The sequence below is a fragment of the Eublepharis macularius genome, chromosome 6 (genome assembly GCF_028583425.1).
Source record: "Eublepharis macularius isolate TG4126 chromosome 6, MPM_Emac_v1.0, whole genome shotgun sequence".
Taxonomy (NCBI): Eukaryota; Metazoa; Chordata; class Lepidosauria; order Squamata; family Eublepharidae; genus Eublepharis; species Eublepharis macularius.
The window spans coordinates 83,824,107-83,844,385 of record NC_072795.1 but is presented as its reverse complement, the minus strand read 5'-3'; the positions used below and the strand labels follow the sequence as shown (position 1 = coordinate 83,844,385).

Genomic DNA, 20,279 nt, shown 5'->3' with positions numbered 1-20,279 from the left:
AATATTTAAACTGTGATGCTCTGGATTTTGAACAGCGTCCAGCTTCAGCCTGATTAAACGATATTAGTTTAATTTACATGAAGAAGCTTGGTTGGGTGGTTAAGTGCTTCTCTGCATGTAGCTTTCTTATCATTGCAATAAAATTCCTTTCAATTCATAGCTATATGGGATTAGAAAAGAAACATTCCATAGCACAAGAAAACAATAATCTTCAAAACCACAAAAGGAAAAACTTTCCCCAGGGTAGGGAAAGTGTGGAACCCACATGAGTCAGAGGAGAAAACCTCTTGCACCATCTGCCAAAAGAAAGCTGCCCACTTTTGGTCAAACTACACGTTACATATCATGGCAGCCCACTGGCTTATTTTGAACAAGAAAAGCCACTGTGGACAAGTACAATTGAAAGCGGAGCAATAGCAAGGGTGTGTGTGTATTTAACTCTTTTGCTTTCTTGCTCTAAATCGTACCAAGAAGTCCTCCACCATTCCTGAGTGTGTGAACTGTGAACAGTAACGGATACCGGGTTGTGTCCAGTCAGCTTTTTCACTCAGTCAGTTTGGTGTAGTGCTAAGAGAGCAAGAGGACTCTAATCTGGAGAACTGGGTTTGAGTCCCCATTCCTCCACTTGAAGCCAGCTGGGTGGTGCTGGGTCAGTCACAGCTCTTTCAGAGCTCTCTCAGCCACACCCCCGTCACAGGGTGATTGTTGTTAGGATAATAATAATGCACTTTGTAAACCGCTCTGAGTGTGGCATTAAGTTGTCCTGAAGGGTAGCATATAAATCTAATGTTGTTATTATTAATACTAGTAGTCTTACCTGCTTTACCTTCTTACTACAGCCTGCCTCCCACATGGCCACATGCAGATCCCAGGATCCCCAGCACAGCCTTTTCAGTTGTCAAACTGGACTCTTTCCTCCTTTTTTCCCCAATGGAAAAGCTGGTTGAACCCAGCCCATCACCTTAACAAACATATAGTCTCAATCCTGTATTTGCGAAGGTAACAAGAATGTAGGGGTGGAAAGGAACTTAACCGTTTGATCCCTACCTGCAAATGCTCCCCATAAGCCACCTTTTCTCCAATGGAGTTTGCTCCAAGTTTCAAGTATGAGGTCATTCGCAGTGGTTGGAAAATTGGGTTAAGCACTCTGTCTTCCCCACGGAATCTTCCCACGTAAGACCCCAGCTTCTACATTACCTTTACAAAGGAAACATTGATTCATGTTTCAGTTGTAATGGCTAGTTCTGTTCTTTGGAATGCTAATAGGTTTTTCCAGCGATTTGTTACCATGTATCAATGCTGGTGAAATCACTAATTAGATAATACCTTGCATTATATATTCTTTTTATTCAGTGGTATTACGAGTGCTAACAGAAACCTCAAGAACAGGAAATGAACAGATAAATACTTTTCATAATCTTATTCAAGATGTTATTTCTGCTGTCACCACACCAACCGCTGTATCTTGGACAGACAGGATGAGAGGCCATTCTTTAATCTGCAAGAGAGCAGTAAGGGAGCAGTAACTTGTAAACAGTAAGCAATTACCACACATGCAAAGAGTTAGAAGGAGAGGAAGAAGAACTTTATGGTGGAAATATAGGGGTTTACTAGATTGCCTGGAAGGTGAGTTACAATGTGAAGGACAAGCTCCATTTCTGAGTTGTCAAGAACATTTTAGCCAAAGTATCAACAAGGATAGCCAAATTTTCCAGATGGTGTAAGTGGAAGAAGGCTGATTGCCAAACCTACACAGCTGAACAGGTGCAAAGATGAGGGCAGGACCCCAATGAAAGCAAACATATTACAACACAAAAGAGAAGCACAGCACTTTACTAGGTACGGGAGGGCCCATGAGACACCAAAGCATAATGCAATTTGATTCATTCCATTCTTTAACTTTTTATGCATGGGCTATTTTCTCCCCATTTGGTGCTATACAGTGTTGGATGCTCTTCTGATATATGCACAGTAGTCAATATCTTCAGTGGTCATCTCAACACTGCGCCATGGAGTTTTCTGGTTTCTCGTGACTTTTCCTTGAATGTGAGAACATGCCGCATCTGACTCTCATTCAGATGTTAACATTCACCTTCCCCCTACCCAACCTGTATGCAATGATTGGTCTGTTTGGCTCCCCGCCCCCCGGCCCGGTTTCCTGGAGGCACTCAGCCTGCCGTCGCACATTTCTCTTCCTTTACTTTGGTCATCCTGATGAGTGTCTTTGATCAGCGCTGACAGTCTATCTATACACATGTAATCTAAAAGTTTTGCGATGACTTGAAACTTTAGGCATCGCTGCTACACAGTGTAATTATAGATCACTCTGCTTACGATCACAACAATTAGGACCGCGCAGAGCAAAAAATACAAAATGGATTTTCAAGGCTCAGTGCTTTGAGGAGATCCCACAAGATTTCCCAACAGATTCTAGCTTTCGTGGCCAGGAAGATACTGCCTACATCTCTCAGAATGTCCTCTTCAGAGACAACTTATTCTTTTCATGCCCTTTTACAAAACAATGCTGCCACCTAGGGAAACTGCTGCTTCACAATGTCAAAGGAAGTTTTGGGTGTGTGTGGCCCACAAATAAACTGTACTTCCGTAGGCTTGTGTCTTAGATTTACTTTCCTTTTCTTTAATCATAAATGTCAATATCTGCTTTAAGGTGAACTTCAAAAGCCAAACTGCAGTGAATTAACAAAATAAATGGTTTCATCCTCTGTCATATCCTCAGTATTACTAATCTGATGACTGTAAACAGGAACTTTTACGAAGTGATGATGAGAACAGAAGAACAAAGAACGTGCATCAAAAGTTCAAAGATAAGGTGCTTTTTCCTTTTTATCCTCTTGTTATCCTCTCCCTTACAAAGAAAAAGGAACTGAGAAATGTCTACCGAGCCAGCAGCTCCTGAAAATGTCACACACATGTTCTTACACAGAACGAGATCTACCAAAATTGCTGCTGCTGTAGATTTGAAAGCAATTGCTCAGTTGGGTTCCTGACATCAGTCTCAAACTGTGATTCAAGACTCAAAAGTGGATTGGGATTCTACTGCATGTGGGTGGGAAGGGAGGAGGGAAGAGGAACTGGATGAGCTGGAAGATGCAGACTGGGGAAGTTTGGACTTCCTTCTGCACGAAGTGCTAAATAGCCAGGGGCATGTTACTAGATTTTTTGGTATATTTTGAATTGAAGAACTATATACGGCACTTTGGGGTCCTGCTGGAGATAAAGGTGGGGTATAAATGAAGAAAACAAACTTGAAATATAAAAAATAGAATGTGAACTTATTCAGAATTAACTAAGATGATATACTTGGAGGGGTAAAGTAGTATGAAATTACTTTGCAAGTGGCTTCCAAAAAATACAGTAACTTTAGAAGTGGGGCATGAACAGTAACATAACCTTAGAAGCGAGTCCCAGTTCAAAGGATCTAGTCCCTGGCAGCAAAGGTCATTGCGCCATTCAGCAGCTTCCAAGGTTCTAGTGCTGCAGCAAAGGAGGCACAGCGAAGGAGTCCCTTACAGGAGGAGGTTCCCCACTCCCAAACTGCTGATAGCAAAGGCAGCTGCACAACTTGAAAGGATAAGGTCAATGCCTTCTGTGGTTTGGAGGCACATGCAGAATCTGCAGCGTGGTGTAATGGATAGTGAGACAAACAAGGATCTGGAAAACACAAGATCAAATCCCTACCCTGCCACAAAATCTTGCTGTGTAACCTTCACTCAGCCTAACCTACCTCACTGGGTTGTTGTAAGGATAAAATGGAGGAGAGGAGAATGCTGGGAAGAAAGGAGGGGTATAAATAATGTAAAATAAAAATAAATACATACATACATGCATATGTGCTACAAGATTCAGAATTTTACCAAGTGCTTTTTTTAAAAAACACTTTCAAAATCCAGCAGTCTTCTTGGGATCATCTTCATGTCATGCTTTAAAAAGCATTTTGCCTTTTACAATGTCCAGCTGAACCTTGTGCCCCTGGTGGTGATCTCCCCATCCGAAAATGGTAGTGGATGTTGGCAGCACATAATTAACAACTTTATTGTCTATTTAAAGGTGCTGTCCCATCCTTTTTCCACTGGAGCACAGGGAGGCTTTCATAGGGCACTAGTCAGGGTTGGCTTGTTGAATTTTAACCACACAACCCTATCATATGCCTTCAAGGCTGTTCTCTGGGCCTCCAAATAAGTGATTTTCAATCATCACTTAAGTGCAGAAAGCAGGGCTGACCCTCTTTAACACAAGAACCAGGTCACACAACCTAGCCATCAATATTAAATCCCTACATATGGATACTTTCTAATACACACACAAACTATGCACTTGGATTATGGATATTTATTTTCTGAAGACAATGATAGATGGAACAGAACACACATCATACTGTTCCCAATAGCATATAAGAAAAAAAATACTTAGAAATGTTTAGTTAAACTAGCATTTGGCTTATAAACACTGGGTAAGGGATTAGAAGATAGGGCCATAGAAGACCGTGAGAAATCCACTGAGGGAGCAAAATGAGCCCTAATCAAGCCAGCATTCTCATTTTTTACATTCCACTGACATCCTATATTACAACACAGACCTTTTGATGGGAAAACTGCTTATTAATAACAAATCCTGGTTACAGTGAACTAATATGGGGAATAAAGTTAACCGTCTACTACTAATGTAACCGTTGCCAAAACAAGCTCAATGGGAATCAGGGATGAGATGAGTCACAAGACCACAGAAAGTCAGTAGTGGTAAATCCTATTGAAATTAAGTGACTTAGTTATGCAGGAGAATGCTTGGCGTGTGAAGCAATACAAAGATTATTCATCTAAGGGGAAGTGAAAGATTTTCACTTGGGAAGTACCCCTGTAAGGTTGCTTCTAACTTAAATCCTATAAGTTTGGCCTTTCTATAAGATTCTGATAAACACTGTTGCTGAAAATATTTGCCTATGTTGTTCTGAAAGGCAACAGACACGGGTAAGTAAACATTTAATTAAAAATCAAAATTGATACTTCTGTGGACACAAAGTCTGCTGTCCATGGAGTGCAATTTTCCTGCCTTCCCCTTCCCTCAGCACTCCAGGCTGCTGGAGGAGGGGGGAGGGGGGGAAATTACACCATGGTGGCAGAAGTGTTACTTTGGACGCAATCCACAAGTTTCCATATAACTTGAAAGTCTGCTAATTGTTACGGTATATGTATGAATATATGGAGATGCCTCATACAAGACAGTCCGCTGGCCCATCTAGTTTGGAACTGTACATGCTGCTCAGCCTGGCAGAGGCTTTTAGGAATCTTGGGCACAGAAAGTGCTGCTACCTGATATTCTGTAACTGGAAATGCTACCAGTTTAACCTGGGACCCCCTTCATGGAAAGCATGTGCTCCCCCCACTGAGTCACAACTCCTCCTTCAAAGGACTTGTCTCACCTTCTCTGCAGTTACTAGTCACCACCGTGGATGTGCAGTCTGATCTTGTTCAGAGTGAGGCACAGGGAATTCCACTAATACCAAGGGATATGCCTGAATCCACTGAAATGTCTCTGGACACTGAGAATATTTCAAAATTATGCTAGATAAAAACACTGAACTGATAAAAAGTTATAACCTCACAGAAAGCAGAGCCTTTGACCTTCCAGTCCTCAAAACGTATGTCCTGTTAATCTATACAGGACTTTGTACATCTGAATTCAGGCTTGTTTCTGTCTTGTACTCAACATACACACAGCTCACTCTTCTCCCCAAGTGAAAGACACTTCAGCTCCCCTTCACCTCGATTTGCATTGGCATCTTTGCAGAATTCTCTCTCTCTCTCTCTCTCTCTCTCTCTCTCTCTCTCTCTCTCTCTCTCTCTTTCTTTTTTGCAAAACCTGGACAACAGAGGTGGGAAGGAAAGGTGGAGTTGGAAAGGAAGGGACAGTAGGGAAGGGCAGGAAAGTGTTCATGGTATATAATCTCCTCTGCTGTCCAAGGGAAGCCTTTTTTCCTAAGGGGCTTTCCTGTGAGAATCTCCTCCTCCAAATATTATTGCTGAAAAGGACACATGACTGAAGTGTTGCAATGAGGAATTCTCTTTTTAAGAGTGAGAAACGTAAAACATTTAAGTATTCTAAACAGCAATGGAGCAAAGGGGAACTTATTTTTCCCGGTGACAAAATACTGTGGTTTGTGAACTGGGAAAATGTATTTTCCCACTATGGGAAAGATACCGGGATCACACCTTTACGAAGGGAATTCACTGGGGCTTCCAGTTAGTCTCCTATCTAGACACTGACTGGGCTGAAGTCCGTTTAATTTTAAAATATAATTCAAATATAAATTTAAATTAAGTTGAAGAATTATGTACTCTCCCACCTATTTTCCAGCATCTATACATTCTTTGTTTAATGTTTTATTAAACATCATCTGGAAAGGCCCTCTGATCAATAAACAGAGCCTGCAGATTTTCTGTTCTTTCTCTACAATCATTAGGACTAGCAACATTTTTAAAAAATTCAGCTTAAATCCTCATACATATTTGTACTCAGAACTACACAGATATACTGCTTGCCAAAAACTAGTCTTTTAACTGGAAAATAAACTGACTGGATATTTGACCATTTTGCTGAATTTGCTTGAGGAAGTTAGCAGCACTTTAGAAAAACAATCCCTGGAAATCTATCAAGAAAAAAAAAAGCTATGAATGCTAGGCACACTGAGTTGTTCTTTTGCCTTTTGGAACAGCATTTGTAGCAAACCTCAGTGTGGCTTTTTTGGCTGTTCTCACATATAATGGAAACTCATTCATCTTATAACCCTTTAAAAGATGTGAATAGGGAGGCAGGGCCTTAGGAGTGAAGGTCTGTCATACTATGTAACATGTTTAGGATATCAAACTGTATAAATACAAAATTACAAAGTGTCATTATTATTGCCAAGACTGGATTATGACATGATGAGGCCCTAAACCATCTGAAAGACCCCATATGTTAAAAATAATACTTTATTATTCTCACAGACACTCTGCCTCTGGCTGCTCAAGCAACTGATGGCAACATTGGTCTAAGGCCCTTCCTATTATAAGACTCTAATTTACCTAGCTTATTCCTGAATCTGGTTCTAACTGTTTGCTGACTGTTCCTGGCTCAGGAATGTTGAGTCAGAGGCTTGGCAGACTTTCAAAAAAATCAATGGCAACTAATGGCCAGGAGATTCCTTCCCTGACAGGTAAACCTTTCATAGTAACAGACTTACCTATTAGAGAGGATAAGAAGCACTTCCTACTGAAGAGAGGAGCCAGTTGTATGCGTGTGCAAACATCTGCTTAAACAACAAGAAATTTTTTAGCAAGGCACAGAAAAGCAACAAAGACAGCAAGCTGTGATTCTGTTGCCACTGTGCCTACATGTAGAGGTATACACACTCTCTCCCTGGGATTGATGTTGTTGCTTTCCAGACATTTCTGATTGTATGGATGGAGCCTATGCATATATACTTTCTCTGTGTATAGGAGCTGTGCTCACAAGCTGGCAGTTGGTTGGAGGTAGGTGTGTGGCAGCTCACTGGTGCCATTATCCTTCTCCATGCATTGACTGGATGTTGGGAAGGAATGTGTGTAGAAGGCTGCTTCTCTCGCTCTCTCTAACAGTTTGGAGTAGCAGATCTGCTGCACTGTAGGAGTGCCTCTTTGGCTACACCTGCATTCTATTTGAACATTACAAGCAAATTGACTGAAGAATTCTGAAGAAATTCTGAAGACACCCTAAGAGATTCCTGTGATCTCCTTCAACCAAAGAAACCAAAATATGTGTATTTTTGTTTCCTGGGATTTTCATTACACAAGAAAGAAAGGAACATGGCATCCTATAGCACATCACAAGCAGAAATTGATACGGAACATGGCATCCTATAGCACATCACAAGCAGAAATTGATACGGACTAATTTGTATCACCATCAGAGTACAGCTATAGCTACAGGTATTGATGGTTATGGCACTCACTGACTCCCCAAATGTTTTAAAGAAACCGTAAGCACAATATGTACATTTTGTACACATTAATTCTATGGTGAGGAACTTTAAGAGGGTACTTAAAATGGAAGGCACTGCTCAGATCATTCACTACGTGGCAGTAGCCAGTACAGTAGCATCAGGGTGCTACTGCCCTTGTGTGGCTTGTGAAGCTGGAGCCCCCCAAACCCTGTATTCATCTGCCTTTAGGCCATACCATGCCTATAGTTAACTCTTTTTACCGTTATTACAATCTATATCACTACAAATTATTGGTGCATTTACATGGATGATAATACCTATGAAAGATAACTGTCTTGTTAATATAATGGTAATTTCCTCCTCTGGAACTCTCTAAAATCTAATTCTCTAAAACAAAGAAATTATGTATTCTTCAGCTGGTGCGCAAGTGGGAAAAATCAAGGAATTTCCCTTTCCGAAGAATAAGTTCTTCCTTCCTCATCCTACCATTGTTTGCAAAAACAAAGGGCGATTTATCACTGAACAAACTACTTGATGCTTTTTCCTAACCCTCCTTCTTTACAGCAGAGTCCACCTCCTGCAAACATTAATGCCCATCTCCTTAAAAGGAGGAATTCAGATCATAAAGCGTCTACAGTCATTTCCCCCCCAAAACCTATGAAGTACATTAATTCCACTAAGAATGCATATCAGCTCTGCTATTCAGTAATGTTTTTAATACCCAGCGGAGTCCAAAAATTAGCCTTAATGGCACACTGGAAGAGTCTTAACAGCAATTTCCAATCAATTTGCCATTATACAGCTCTCAGAAAAAAGATCACAAGCAGTTGTGGAAGGGAGAGAAGACCATGAGCTAATGATTCGTTTGAAACAGGGACAGCATCTCACTCAGACAAGCAAGCTGAAAATGGTGTGCTGTGCAGAGACAATATATATAATTTTTTTAAAAAACCCTGGGCTTAATATACTGATATGCTTCTAACTTTTTATAGTTGTGGAAAAATTTACAGTGCAAGGTAAAATGGCGGCCCAACAACTTTTGCTATAAATGTGTCAGGCACCTCTTTGGGATTTGATTCTACATTGGAAGCTAAATTTGAAACCACTAAAGTATTTGCTGAATTGATAAGTGAAAAAGGATGCATTTGACTTTGACTTTCTTGGATTTGCAGTGTCACCACCTCACAAACCTGCACCCAAGTCAAATGTCCTCAACACCTTGCCTTCCGGTGCTGCCCTGCCTCTCAGGGTTTATCACACATTTCCTTTCAGTTCATTCATAATTTCCCAACTTTTTCCTTTCTTTCTCTCCATTTAAAATCAATGTTCATGATCCCTAAGGTAAAGTCAGAATAACTGAGGGGTCTAAGCTTCCTTCTCCAAGACAACCCCTTTTGCTTTAAAATCTCTTCTCAGAAACAAGCAGTGGCACATTTCCAATGAATGAAACAATGTAAAATCAAAAACAATGTATTTACATTTATCTGCCAGTGAAATCAGCACCTGGCTTGCTGCATATGACTGAGTTCCTTGCCTGGATGACTTGCAGCAGCTGCTCTAGCACAACCTGGACAATGATCCGCTTTTCCCAGTATGCTGTTGGCTGCAGCCAGTGGTAGGCTGCATCTCCTAGGGAAGCAACTACGGCCTTGGGGCGATCTGTCCGTTTGTAGGCAAGGGACCTAAACTTCTGGTGGTAGGACTCTAGTGTGATTTCATACTAGTCAGTACTCCCTTCTTCAATTTCTTATAATCAGTGCCCTTGGACCAGTCACCATAGAGCCCTGTGGTGCAGAGTGGTAAGCTGCAGTACTGCAGTCCAAGCTCTGCTCACAACCTGAGTTCAATCCTGGCGGAAGCCGGGTTCAGATAGCCAGCTCAAGGTTGACTCAGCCTTCCATCCTTCCCAGGTCGGTAAAATGAGTACCCAGTTTCCTGGGGTTAAAGTGTAGATGACTGGGGAAGGCAATGGCAAACCACCCCGTAAAAAGTCTGCTAAGAAAACATGATGTGATGTTCCCTCATGGGTCAGTAATGACTCGGTGCTTGCACAGGGGACTACCTTTACCTTTACTTCCTTGGACATGGGCTTTTAGTGCAGCTTGGGCTTCCCCCATAAGGTATGGCCTGATGATAAGCACCCACTGTGCCTAGGGTCATAGCACTGCTGTTGCTGCCCTTTCAAAGGCCTTGAAGAATGTGTCAATGTCATTGTTGGGCTCCATTTTTGCCAGGTGGAAGGGCAAGGGGGTGTCTGGTTCCCCCAGCTCCTGCTGGAGGGCCTGCGTCCATGGGGTTGTGACTGATTACTAAGGCCCAGCACAAATCCTGCACCAAAGTAGCCTGGGTCTCCTGGTGCTGAGTCCTAATGTCCTTCAGGAACCTTGCCTGATGCTCTGCCATCCATTGGCTGAACTGTGATAAATCCATGATGACCGGCTGTGGCATGTTGTGTTAGAGCTGCTGGGGTTTGTCAGAGAGGATGGTCACTCTTCGCTTCATGGACTGGCCAGGATCGCAGGCTGGAGCACTAGGTGGTTGCTGGTCCAGCCAGCCAGGATGGGGATCCAAGGGCGTGCTGAATGCCTACATCCTCCACCATGTTGTCATGCCCCTCACCTATCAGAGCCACCTGCCAGCTTTCCTCCATCCTGACTTCTCGCCTCCTTCCCCACCAGGAGCTCTGCTGGGCCTCAGAAAGAGAGCCTGATGGGGCCTGGTTACTTCACTGACTCATCTTGCTCTCTTCCAGGGGGTGTTTTCTCTCCTTTCTCTCTCTCTCTTGCTCTCACCAGCCAACACTTCCCCAGCATCTTCTTCCTGGCTCAGCTCCAGAGCCCCTCTTTTATTTCCCCTCCCATAACCACATCCACCCCCAGGCCCTACCCAGTTGCCAGGCTATAGGTAGCAATTCACTTGCCTGCTAGACTCCTCTTCCTGGCCCATCACTGGCCTGGGAGTGGCCTCAACCATCCCCCCAGGTGGCCTCCACCACTTGATGCTTGTTTCACTGCCACCCTGTCTCCATACGGGCCATTGGCATTGAGGCTCCGCCAGGCTGCACCTGAGTCACGCGTGAGCTCCTGTCTCCTCCTCAGCAGCCCTTTGGCCCTGATGCTGCGGCTGCCAGTGAGCTGTTGGCTCTATCCAGTCCTGCCTGCCTTCATCCTTCTCTGATGCTCTCCAGTGTTGGTGCTGTGGTGCTGCTTCCTCACTGCTCCAGGAGCCCTGCGGGCAGATTTGCTGCGGGCCAGACTTTCTGCTGCTGCTCCCTACAGCAGCTTGGTAAGTTGGGGGCGCCTCGCTCCTCCCGGATGCAGGATGGAGTCTCCCAGGGTCTGGGGCAGGCTGCTGTCGGGGCCAGCGTCTGGACAGAAAGCCACTGCAGGACTGGGACATAACCAAAATTCAACCCAGCTAGATAAACTATGGCATCAGGGGAAAAGTATGTGTATGAATAAAGGAATGTGTAGCATAGTGGTTAAAGGGTTGGGCTGAAAATCAGCACTCCGATGGTATGAATGACACTCCTGTCATGAGCTGCACATGGCTCTGGGTAAGCCACTCCTCTCAACCCCAGCTCCTGAACTGTATTGTGGGGATAATAATATGCTGACTTTTTTCATTGCTCTGAATAGGGTAATAATCTGTCTAGAAGGCAGTATATTATAAGCACAGTTATAATTATTATTAAATGAGGAAAAGCAGCCCATCTGTCCTTATCTATTAAGTATGCATCCCTCATTAGTGTACAGTTGCAACCATGAAGTAAAGTGCCACCTTGGTAAAATAAAACTCAGTTGGGTAGTGGCAACTCGCAGCAGTGGCTTTACATCCCCCTGCATTTGACATTAACCAGACTAAATAAGTGAAAACCAGTTCCAAAGAGCTCCCTGAGAGAAAACATAAACCAATGAAAAATTTATGGTAGGAAAACTGTTGAGTAAACAAAACAAAGCAAAAATCTCCCTTTTCTCTTGCCAAAACATATTGTATCATTTAAAATTTAAATAGGACATTTTTTAAAAAGTAACACATTGTTCCCAGGGTCAAACATGTTTTGGGTGTAAAAGAATCCAAGCAATGATCATGGGATCCTTTTGGAGACTTCAGGAAGCTGAAAGCTGAGGATAGTTCATACACTCAAAACCCAGCATTCATTGCCAGAGACTTCTGCAAGAAGGCTAAGAGCAATCAGTGAATTAACAAAAAACCAAGAGACAATCTTTATTGCCTACAGCTACGGTTTACCCAGATGAGATCCCATGCCCTGCTAGGAATGCCATCTAGTGGATACACCTAAACACGTATACTTCCAACAGGAGCATCAAAGATCTGAAACAGAGCTTCACAAATGCTGCTCTACTCCCCAAACAGCTGTTAGTGCTTGAGCCTACCCAAGAGTAATGACCCTTAATCTAGAATAAAGCCGCCTCAGGGACTGCTGGATACAAAGGGAAGGGTTTGGCCTTAGTTCTCCTCTCCACCCCCCTCCCTGCACTGTAAGAATAACACAAAATTGCTTCAGTCCTAAGGGAAGGAAACTGTCAAAAGCAATCTGTGGTTGCTGAGCTAGAGTGCTGTATCTTGGCTGGGAGGTGTCAATTCTCAATATAATCCTTCTTGTGGACAGAATATGATCTTGACATAAAGCAACAGTTTGAGAATAGGGAAACATTGTTCTTTAAAGATGAGATTAAACCAGCAAGGCAGATTATTTATTTAAATTATTTCAAAACTACCTACTAACCCAGAGGGTTCTTGAGTTAGCTTAGCTTGGAGACAACCTACCTTTACCCATTTTATTACTGGAAGTAATACCTACATGCAGATCAAAGAGATCTTTGTTTACAACTAACTATGCATCAAATTTCAGTATGATCCTTTTTTAAACCAGATGTTGCCCATCTGGTTTAACCCCATCAAGTCTGGGGAGGGAGCGGAACACTTTATTAGAAAATCTGGATCAGGAAAGGAGATTTCGCCGCAAACACTGAACTTGCAGTATTTATTTTTATTTTTTTGGGAAGCATACTTAAAATGTGACTAGAAAAAAACTGGGAATGCACTCATTTATAAAACCATCTATGACCCAGATGCCTGCTCATTTTTAGCACAGCCTACTCTTCTTTTCGGTTTTTGTTTTGTGGAGATGCTTGATGCTGTATCTACAACTCCTCAATACTACTACTACTAATAATAATAAGAACATCATTTGATTTATATACCGCCCTTCAGGATAATTTAACACCCACTCAGAGCAGTTTACAAAGTATGTCATTATTATCCCCACAACAATAATCACCCTGTGAGGTGGGTGGGGCTGAGAGTGCTTCTAGAAGCTGTGACTGACCCAAGATCACCCAGCTGGCTTCAAGTGGAGGAGTGGGAATCAAATTTGGTTCTCCAGATTAGAATCCCACGCTCTTATCCACTACAAAAAACTGGCTCTCTGTTCTCTTAAGACAAAAAAGTTATCGAATTCAGGTTGCTGGAGATATGGTGAATGCAAGACTCATGTCACCCACTTGATAGGATCTTGGAGAGTTTTTGATCCAAGACAACTAAGCAAGTTAATTTTAGAATTATGAATTAGAATGTGGGAATGGTTTGCAGCAAACTTACAATAAACTTGACAATTGGGATAATTGGCAGTATAGGACTTCAGCAAGGTACTTCATTTCAGCAGTCTTTATTCTACATTAACAACTGTCAGAAGTTATTTGCTGAGAAAGAGTCAAGATACTCCAGGAAATCCAGAATTGTGTGGTGAGTAATGGTAAATTTGGTTTCTAATGAGTAGAGTGTTTACAAAAGACAAGATTCACAAAAAGGGGATCTATTTACTCAAATGCTTTGGCTCTTGGCTACTAATTATATTTGTTATTCCTGATTGTTCCTTAAAGATGAACACGTACAGGAGTATCCCCCATTTTATCTTTTCTGTTTTTGTATCCCCACTACCTTTTATTTGTATGTACCAGTGATACAGCTGTGAAGTGAGATAAAGAAATTCAATTAAAGATTAATAATCTGGGCACAAAAGCTTCATTCAGAAATCACCACCAAACCACAGTTTGCTGGAGATGGCTATGGACTTGATAAATCACCAGGCTCATGCTTTTCCTTCCTCTTCCATCTTCCATCACATAGCATGCTGAAACTGAAGATGTATGGTGTCAACTAGAGATGGGCACAAACTGGGAAAAAACGAACCATGCGGTTCGTCGCATTTCATGAACCACAAACTTTCACAAACCTGCCCCGGTTCATGAATTCGTTTGTTTGGTTCGTGAAAATGTCACACCCAGGTCATCAAATTGTTACTTCTGGGACAGCAGAAGGTCACTTCCGGACCAGCAGAAGGCCACTTCTAGGCCAGCAGAAGGTCTGCAGGATGTCCATCCCCAGTTGCCTAGGAAACTGATTGATTGGTGCCAGGCTGTCTGTAGTGACAAACCAAAAAACGAACCAGCCTAAAGTTCGTGGCGGTTTGTAAGAAATGGGCACTGACGAACCGCTGGTTCGCAAACCACAAATCGGCCTGGTTCATCATGAACTTTGGTTCGTATTTCGGTTTGTGCCCATCTCTAGTGTCAACTAACCGGTTTGTTTTGTCATCCAAGTATGGGGACCTAAACAAACTGAAGTTTGTTTCTTACCCAATATGTGGAATTCTTAACCAAGATTAACCCCTGATTATGAACTGTGATTACTGGAAAAGAAACAAACTTCAGTTTGTCAAAGCATCTGCATTTATCCTAAAATAGGCATTAAAATGAGGAAGGACAAACTGAAGATCATTGGATGCCAAGACCACAAGATGTTAAGACAAACTAAAGTTAACTGAAGATTTCAGTCTTAAATCTTGGCATACTGTAGCCCTATGCAGATATCCCAATCATGCGGGCAGTCACCACACTGGGGGGGGGGTGAACTGGCATGTCATTGCTGAGTGGTCTGCATGGGTGACGGTGTGGAGGCCGTGCCCACATATACACCTCCTCCTTGTGATCAGCGATGAATATTGCTGATCATGAGGAGAGAGTGTGTGCATATGGGCACATCACCTTTGCAGATGCCTCATGCGGATCACTTTGTCATCATGTTGAAGTGGGGGGGATGCCTGCTCACCCTCCCCATGTGATGACTATCCATGTGATTGGAACATCTGCATACGGCTACTGTGTGTTGGGGCATGCAAAGCCCAGTAGTGAACTTTATGACCATCACAACCATCTGTTCGAGAGATCCGAATAGAGAAATAGACTCTATACCAGGGGTGGCCACACTTGCTTAATGTAAGAGCCACACAGAATAAACCTGAGATATTTGAGAGCCACAAGACATGATGCACTGAAGTGACTTCAGAGGAAGAGGCGGGTTTGGGGGAGTGCCCTGAAAGTGACATCACAGCAAGGGGTGGGGTTTTGGCACAGTGTGCTGGAAGTGACATCATCAGAAGGGGTGGAGCTTGGGAAGAACTACCACCTGACCTTTGACCAGGAAGTGACATCACAAAAAGTGATGTCATCCTTGCAAGGCACCACCTCCAAAGTATTCTGGCTCCACCCCCAAAGACCCCAGGTATTTTTTGAGTTGGACCTGGCAACCCCGATGTTTTATTGAAAATAGGAAATACATGGAAAGAAAGAAGGAAGGAAAAAAGTAAAGGGAGGGAGGGAACGACATGGAAAGACAGAAAGGAAGAAAAAGACAGAAAGAAAGACATGGAAAAAAGGAAAAGACAAAAAAAGAAGATATGGAAAGAAGGAAGGATGAAAAAGGAAAGAAAGACAAGGAAGGAAGGCATGAAAAGAAGGAAGGAAGGAAGACAAGGAAGGAAGGAAGGAAGGAAGACATGGAAAGATATGGAAGGAAGAAAGGAAGGGAAAGAAGGAAAGAAATACATGAAAGGAAGACATGGAAAGATATGAAAAGATATGAAAAGAAGTAAAGAGAAAGGAAGGAAGGGAAAGAAAGATTTGGAAAGGTCTGAAAAGATATGGAAGGAAGTAAAGAGGAAGGAAAGAAGGAATGGAAGGAAGAAACGGAAGGAAGAAATGGAAAGGTATGGAAAGAAGAAAAGAGGAAGGAAGGCTTGGAAAGATATGGAAAAAAGTAAAAAGGAAGGAAGGAAGGCAGGGAAGGAAAGAAGGAAAGAGATGGAAAGAAGAGAAAGGAAGAAAGAAATGGAAAGAAGGAAAGAGAAAGGAAGAAAGAAAGAAAGAAATCAAGGAAGGAAGGAAGGATCACAAAAGTGGAGCCACACAATCTTAAAGCAAGCACATGTCCTTTGAAGCAAATGCACTCCCTGCCCCTCCATCCCATCTGTCCTGCACATACTTATGGGTGAACCAGTCCTCCGTGCAACGAATGGGGCTTCCACCCATGCAAAAGCACCCCGGCGCAAGCTGCACTTCATGCCATGAGCGGCTCTCGCCAGCTGCGCACTTGCCTACTCAGGAGTAAGCTGGCAAGCAGGAAGTCCTGGGCCACCTCTGCCTTGGCGCTTCCTCACCACTTCTTCGCTCCTCCCTTCCCCCCAAGGGGACTCGCTGCAAGCATGGGGCTGGCAAAGCTCAGTGCCTGCACAGGAGTGCCTGGCATGGCAAGGGAGGGTGGGCTGTCCTCGGCCCTGGCCCGCCCCTTCCTTGCTCCAGCATTGGGAAAGAGGAAGCACGCCGGGTGCATAGATTGGGAGAGCGGCTGGTCCACTCTGCCCCTTAAAGGAGCCTGGGGGAGGAGTGAACTTGCAAGCTTCTGGGAGGCGCTAAATAAGGCTTGAAAAGCCACATGCAGCTCGCGAGCTGCCATTTGGCCACCCCTGCTCTATACAATTGACTGTGTATTTGCTGGAAGTAGGGAGATTATTTTGGCAATGGGGTGGAAGAAAAAGATTATTATCGAAAGATAGTTCCTGCTTATTCTGATGTATTTTTGGTGTTCTCTTAAAATAAAAAATAAAAAGGAATAGAAAAAAGGAGATTAAACTCTGTGATCCTCACTTATTTTACTGTCTGTTTCAGAGTGAATTACAAGTATAGAAGTTAGTTTCTTTCTTTCTGCATGACAGTTTTTGATAGGTATGATCAAAACCATACTTAATTTTGGAAACCATCATCTGGAAGCACTGAAGGATCCAAGTAAACAAACTGAAACTGAATCCAGATACCTGGTGACAGAGGCAATCTAGGGTTAGGTGAGCAGCCTATTGTGGAGGGGTGTGTGCTTCCCTCGGGCAGTTCTTATGGAAATTACCATAGGGAGCACATAACACCAGTATTAGACTGTTAATCAGATTTTTTTTGAGCCCAATGGAAGAAATCCTGCTTCAAAACAGTACTTCATTCAAAACAATACAATAACAAAAGCCAACAGAAATGATAAAATGTAGCAGCATAAAAAGAGATAGAAATGTTTACATTAAAGTTAGAAGGGAGGGAGTCAGGCATACTGCTGGGGCAACGAATTTCATTATCTGAGTATTAACAGCTGAAAGGCCCAACTTACTTGCTTGTCATAGTCAGCATGGGTACATAGTGTTGGATCCCAGAAGATCTTCGCTGCTCCATGAGCTAAGATCTTCTGCTGGGTCCCAGCTCTACATGCCCATGCTGACTATGGAAGACAACCAAGTAAGTTGGGCCTTTCAGCTGTTAATATTCAGCTGAAAGGCCCAACTTCAGGTGTTCCTGGTTTCCTCCCTTCTAATTTTGATGAAAACATTTCTGTATCAGAAAGCATTGTGGTTGAGGAAAATTCCTTTTTATGCTGCTACTTTTTACTATTGCTGTTGGCTTTTGTTATTGCATTGTTAATGATTTCTTTGGCTAGGACTGTGATGCATGTTACTATCTGATCTGACTTGGAGGCAATTTTCAGGTGTTTTAATTGTGAAGCTCTTAAAGCTTGTTTGTTTAAGCCTGTGTTGTTACTTATCTTTAGCGCTATATAAAACAGAAAAAGAGTATAAACAATCTAAATAGATAAACAAAAAATAATTTCACTTGCTCTCCACTCCCCCACCAACAATAAGAACATTTAAGACCTTTCTATTTACATAGCACAGAGCCCATGGCCCATCTGTACAGGAGGAAGTGCAGCAATATGAGAATGGAGCAACAGTAGATCAAATACCAAAAAAGTTTAGCAGACCCTCAAATGATACAAGATAATATTAGAAGGCCCAATATATTTTGAACATATGGGCTTTTGGGGTGCAGTTATTGTCTTGCCCTGTGTATTTTCCCATTTTAAATCTTGATAATTGGAAAGTTTTGTGACCTTACATCTTAAGAGTCTCTCTACACAAGACATCTTACAGGGGGTTGCTCAAGTGTAGGGAGACACAATGTTAGCTGAGAAGTGTAGTTTAAAAAGACAGATCTAGTGGAGATTGCTCCTCAGAGGATTTAATTTCATCTTTGCCACCCTGAAGGCTCTGTCAATTTCACCTCCCCTTTGGGGAAATGGTAGCCTATCTAAAACTTCCTGCACAGAGAGAACTAGCATACAAGGGACAAGGCCACCACTCTTCTTCCTGACATGCTAACTCTGCATAAGCAGGATTGCTTCAACATGGGAGAGCGTTCAGTCACGGGGCTCCCATGTAGAGTAGTATAATCCCAGGATGTCTGTACCATACGATTTTTTTTAAAAACCTAAAGATCAATTTCCCCCCCTGCAATTAATGTACAAGTAGCTGCTAGACAGATACCAAGATCTTGACTGCAGCGCTCTTCCTCTATTTCTTTAGTACTACTTATCAAGCATGCCTTACCTCTGGGATGAGGTACTTCATCACAATTTCTTTTCCTTTCTCTCCCAGTTTTTCATCTGGAGTAACTTCATATTCTGCCTGGAAAAGAAAATGAAAATGTGTTTTACATCTGATTGTGGCCTTCCACTGGTACTTAACTTCTTAAAAAAGCAAACATCAGACCTCTGGACAATCTGATCCCAGAACAGTTCAGTTTTGTATTAAGCAGACTGTGAGCAAGCCCTCTGCATGTGCTCTCTTTTCTGTGACTGTGTGCACATACACGTGAAGCTGCTTTATACTGAATCAGACCCTTGATCCATGAAGGTCGATATTGTCTATTGAGACTGGGAGCAGCTCTCCAGGGTGTCAAGCAGAGGTTTTTCACATCATCTACAATCTAATCCTTTTAACTGGGGGGTACCAGGGCTGAATCGTTGACCTTCTGCATGCATGGCAGATGCTTTACCACTGAGTCACAACCTCTCTCCTCTGGATTTATTCCTCGAAGAGCCATATGACATGCAAGCTCCTCCTTTGGCGGCCCGCATGATAGACAAGGGTTGGAATGGGTGGCAGAGCTTACATGGCAGAAGACTTGCAAAATCTCATAAAACATGGTAAACGACTCCCCCTAGTACTAGTTTTTGTACTTTGTAAGCTAAGGAAGCAATGTCTCCCTGTGTGGTCTATAGTAATGCACACACAGATTTTTCAACAGGATTTGAGACCAGTGGCACTTTAGAGACAACATGATTTTCAGGGTATAAGCTATCTACCTGAAACAGATTATACAAATAATTCAACCATCTTCAGTAATGGGAAGCAAGCTATGCCCTTAACAAGACACAAAGGCTGGTTCCTCATTGTAGTGAATGTGGACTCTTATGCTGATAGAGAAGTAAAGTCATCTGGCCAACATCTCTCTCATTGAGTGAAAAGTCCTTCCATTCATCCTTCCTGAATCTTCCACCTACATCATTTGGAATCTATGAGATTTAGTAATTTGGGAAAGGAAGAAAAGTTCTCTATATTCACTTTCTCCACCCCATGACTAAATTTTTAACCTGTATGACAGCTCCCTTGGTAGTCTTTTCTCCAACTTAAAAACCTACACTTTTTCCTCATAGGTCAGATGCTGCAAACACCTTTGATCAATTTTGATTGTCCTTTTCTGCACCTTTTCCAGAGCTACAACATCCTTTGAGATATGGTGACTAGAATTGTATACAGAATTCTACATGTGGCCACATCATAGATGCCAACAGGGCATTATGATATTGACAATTTTGTTTTCTATCCCTTTTCTAATTAGCCACAGCATATAATTTCTTTTCTTTTCATCCAGCCTAATAAAGAGTTTTTGAGAATTTGAAATTTGCACACAAGTTTTCTGGTAATATTTCAGTTGGTCCTAGAAACAAGACATTACATGATTTTTGTTTTTGGAATTTTTCTCTGGACCAACACAACCACCTAATTTTATAAACCTAATCTATTTCAAAAACATAGAACCTTGCCTGATACAGAAATGGTGGT

At 42.5% G+C, this 20,279-nt stretch overlaps 1 protein-coding gene across 1 annotated transcript in view; it reads right to left on the bottom strand.

Annotated features, from left to right (window-relative positions):
• GRK5 (G protein-coupled receptor kinase 5) overlaps positions 1–20,279 on the bottom strand; it is a 252,430-nt gene that overhangs the window by 69,897 nt on the left and 162,254 nt on the right. Inside the window, exon 4 of the mRNA XM_054983923.1 lies at positions 18,762–18,839. Within this exon, the coding sequence (XP_054839898.1) occupies positions 18,762–18,839 (78 nt within the window). The remainder of the gene's footprint in view (positions 1–18,761; positions 18,840–20,279) is intronic.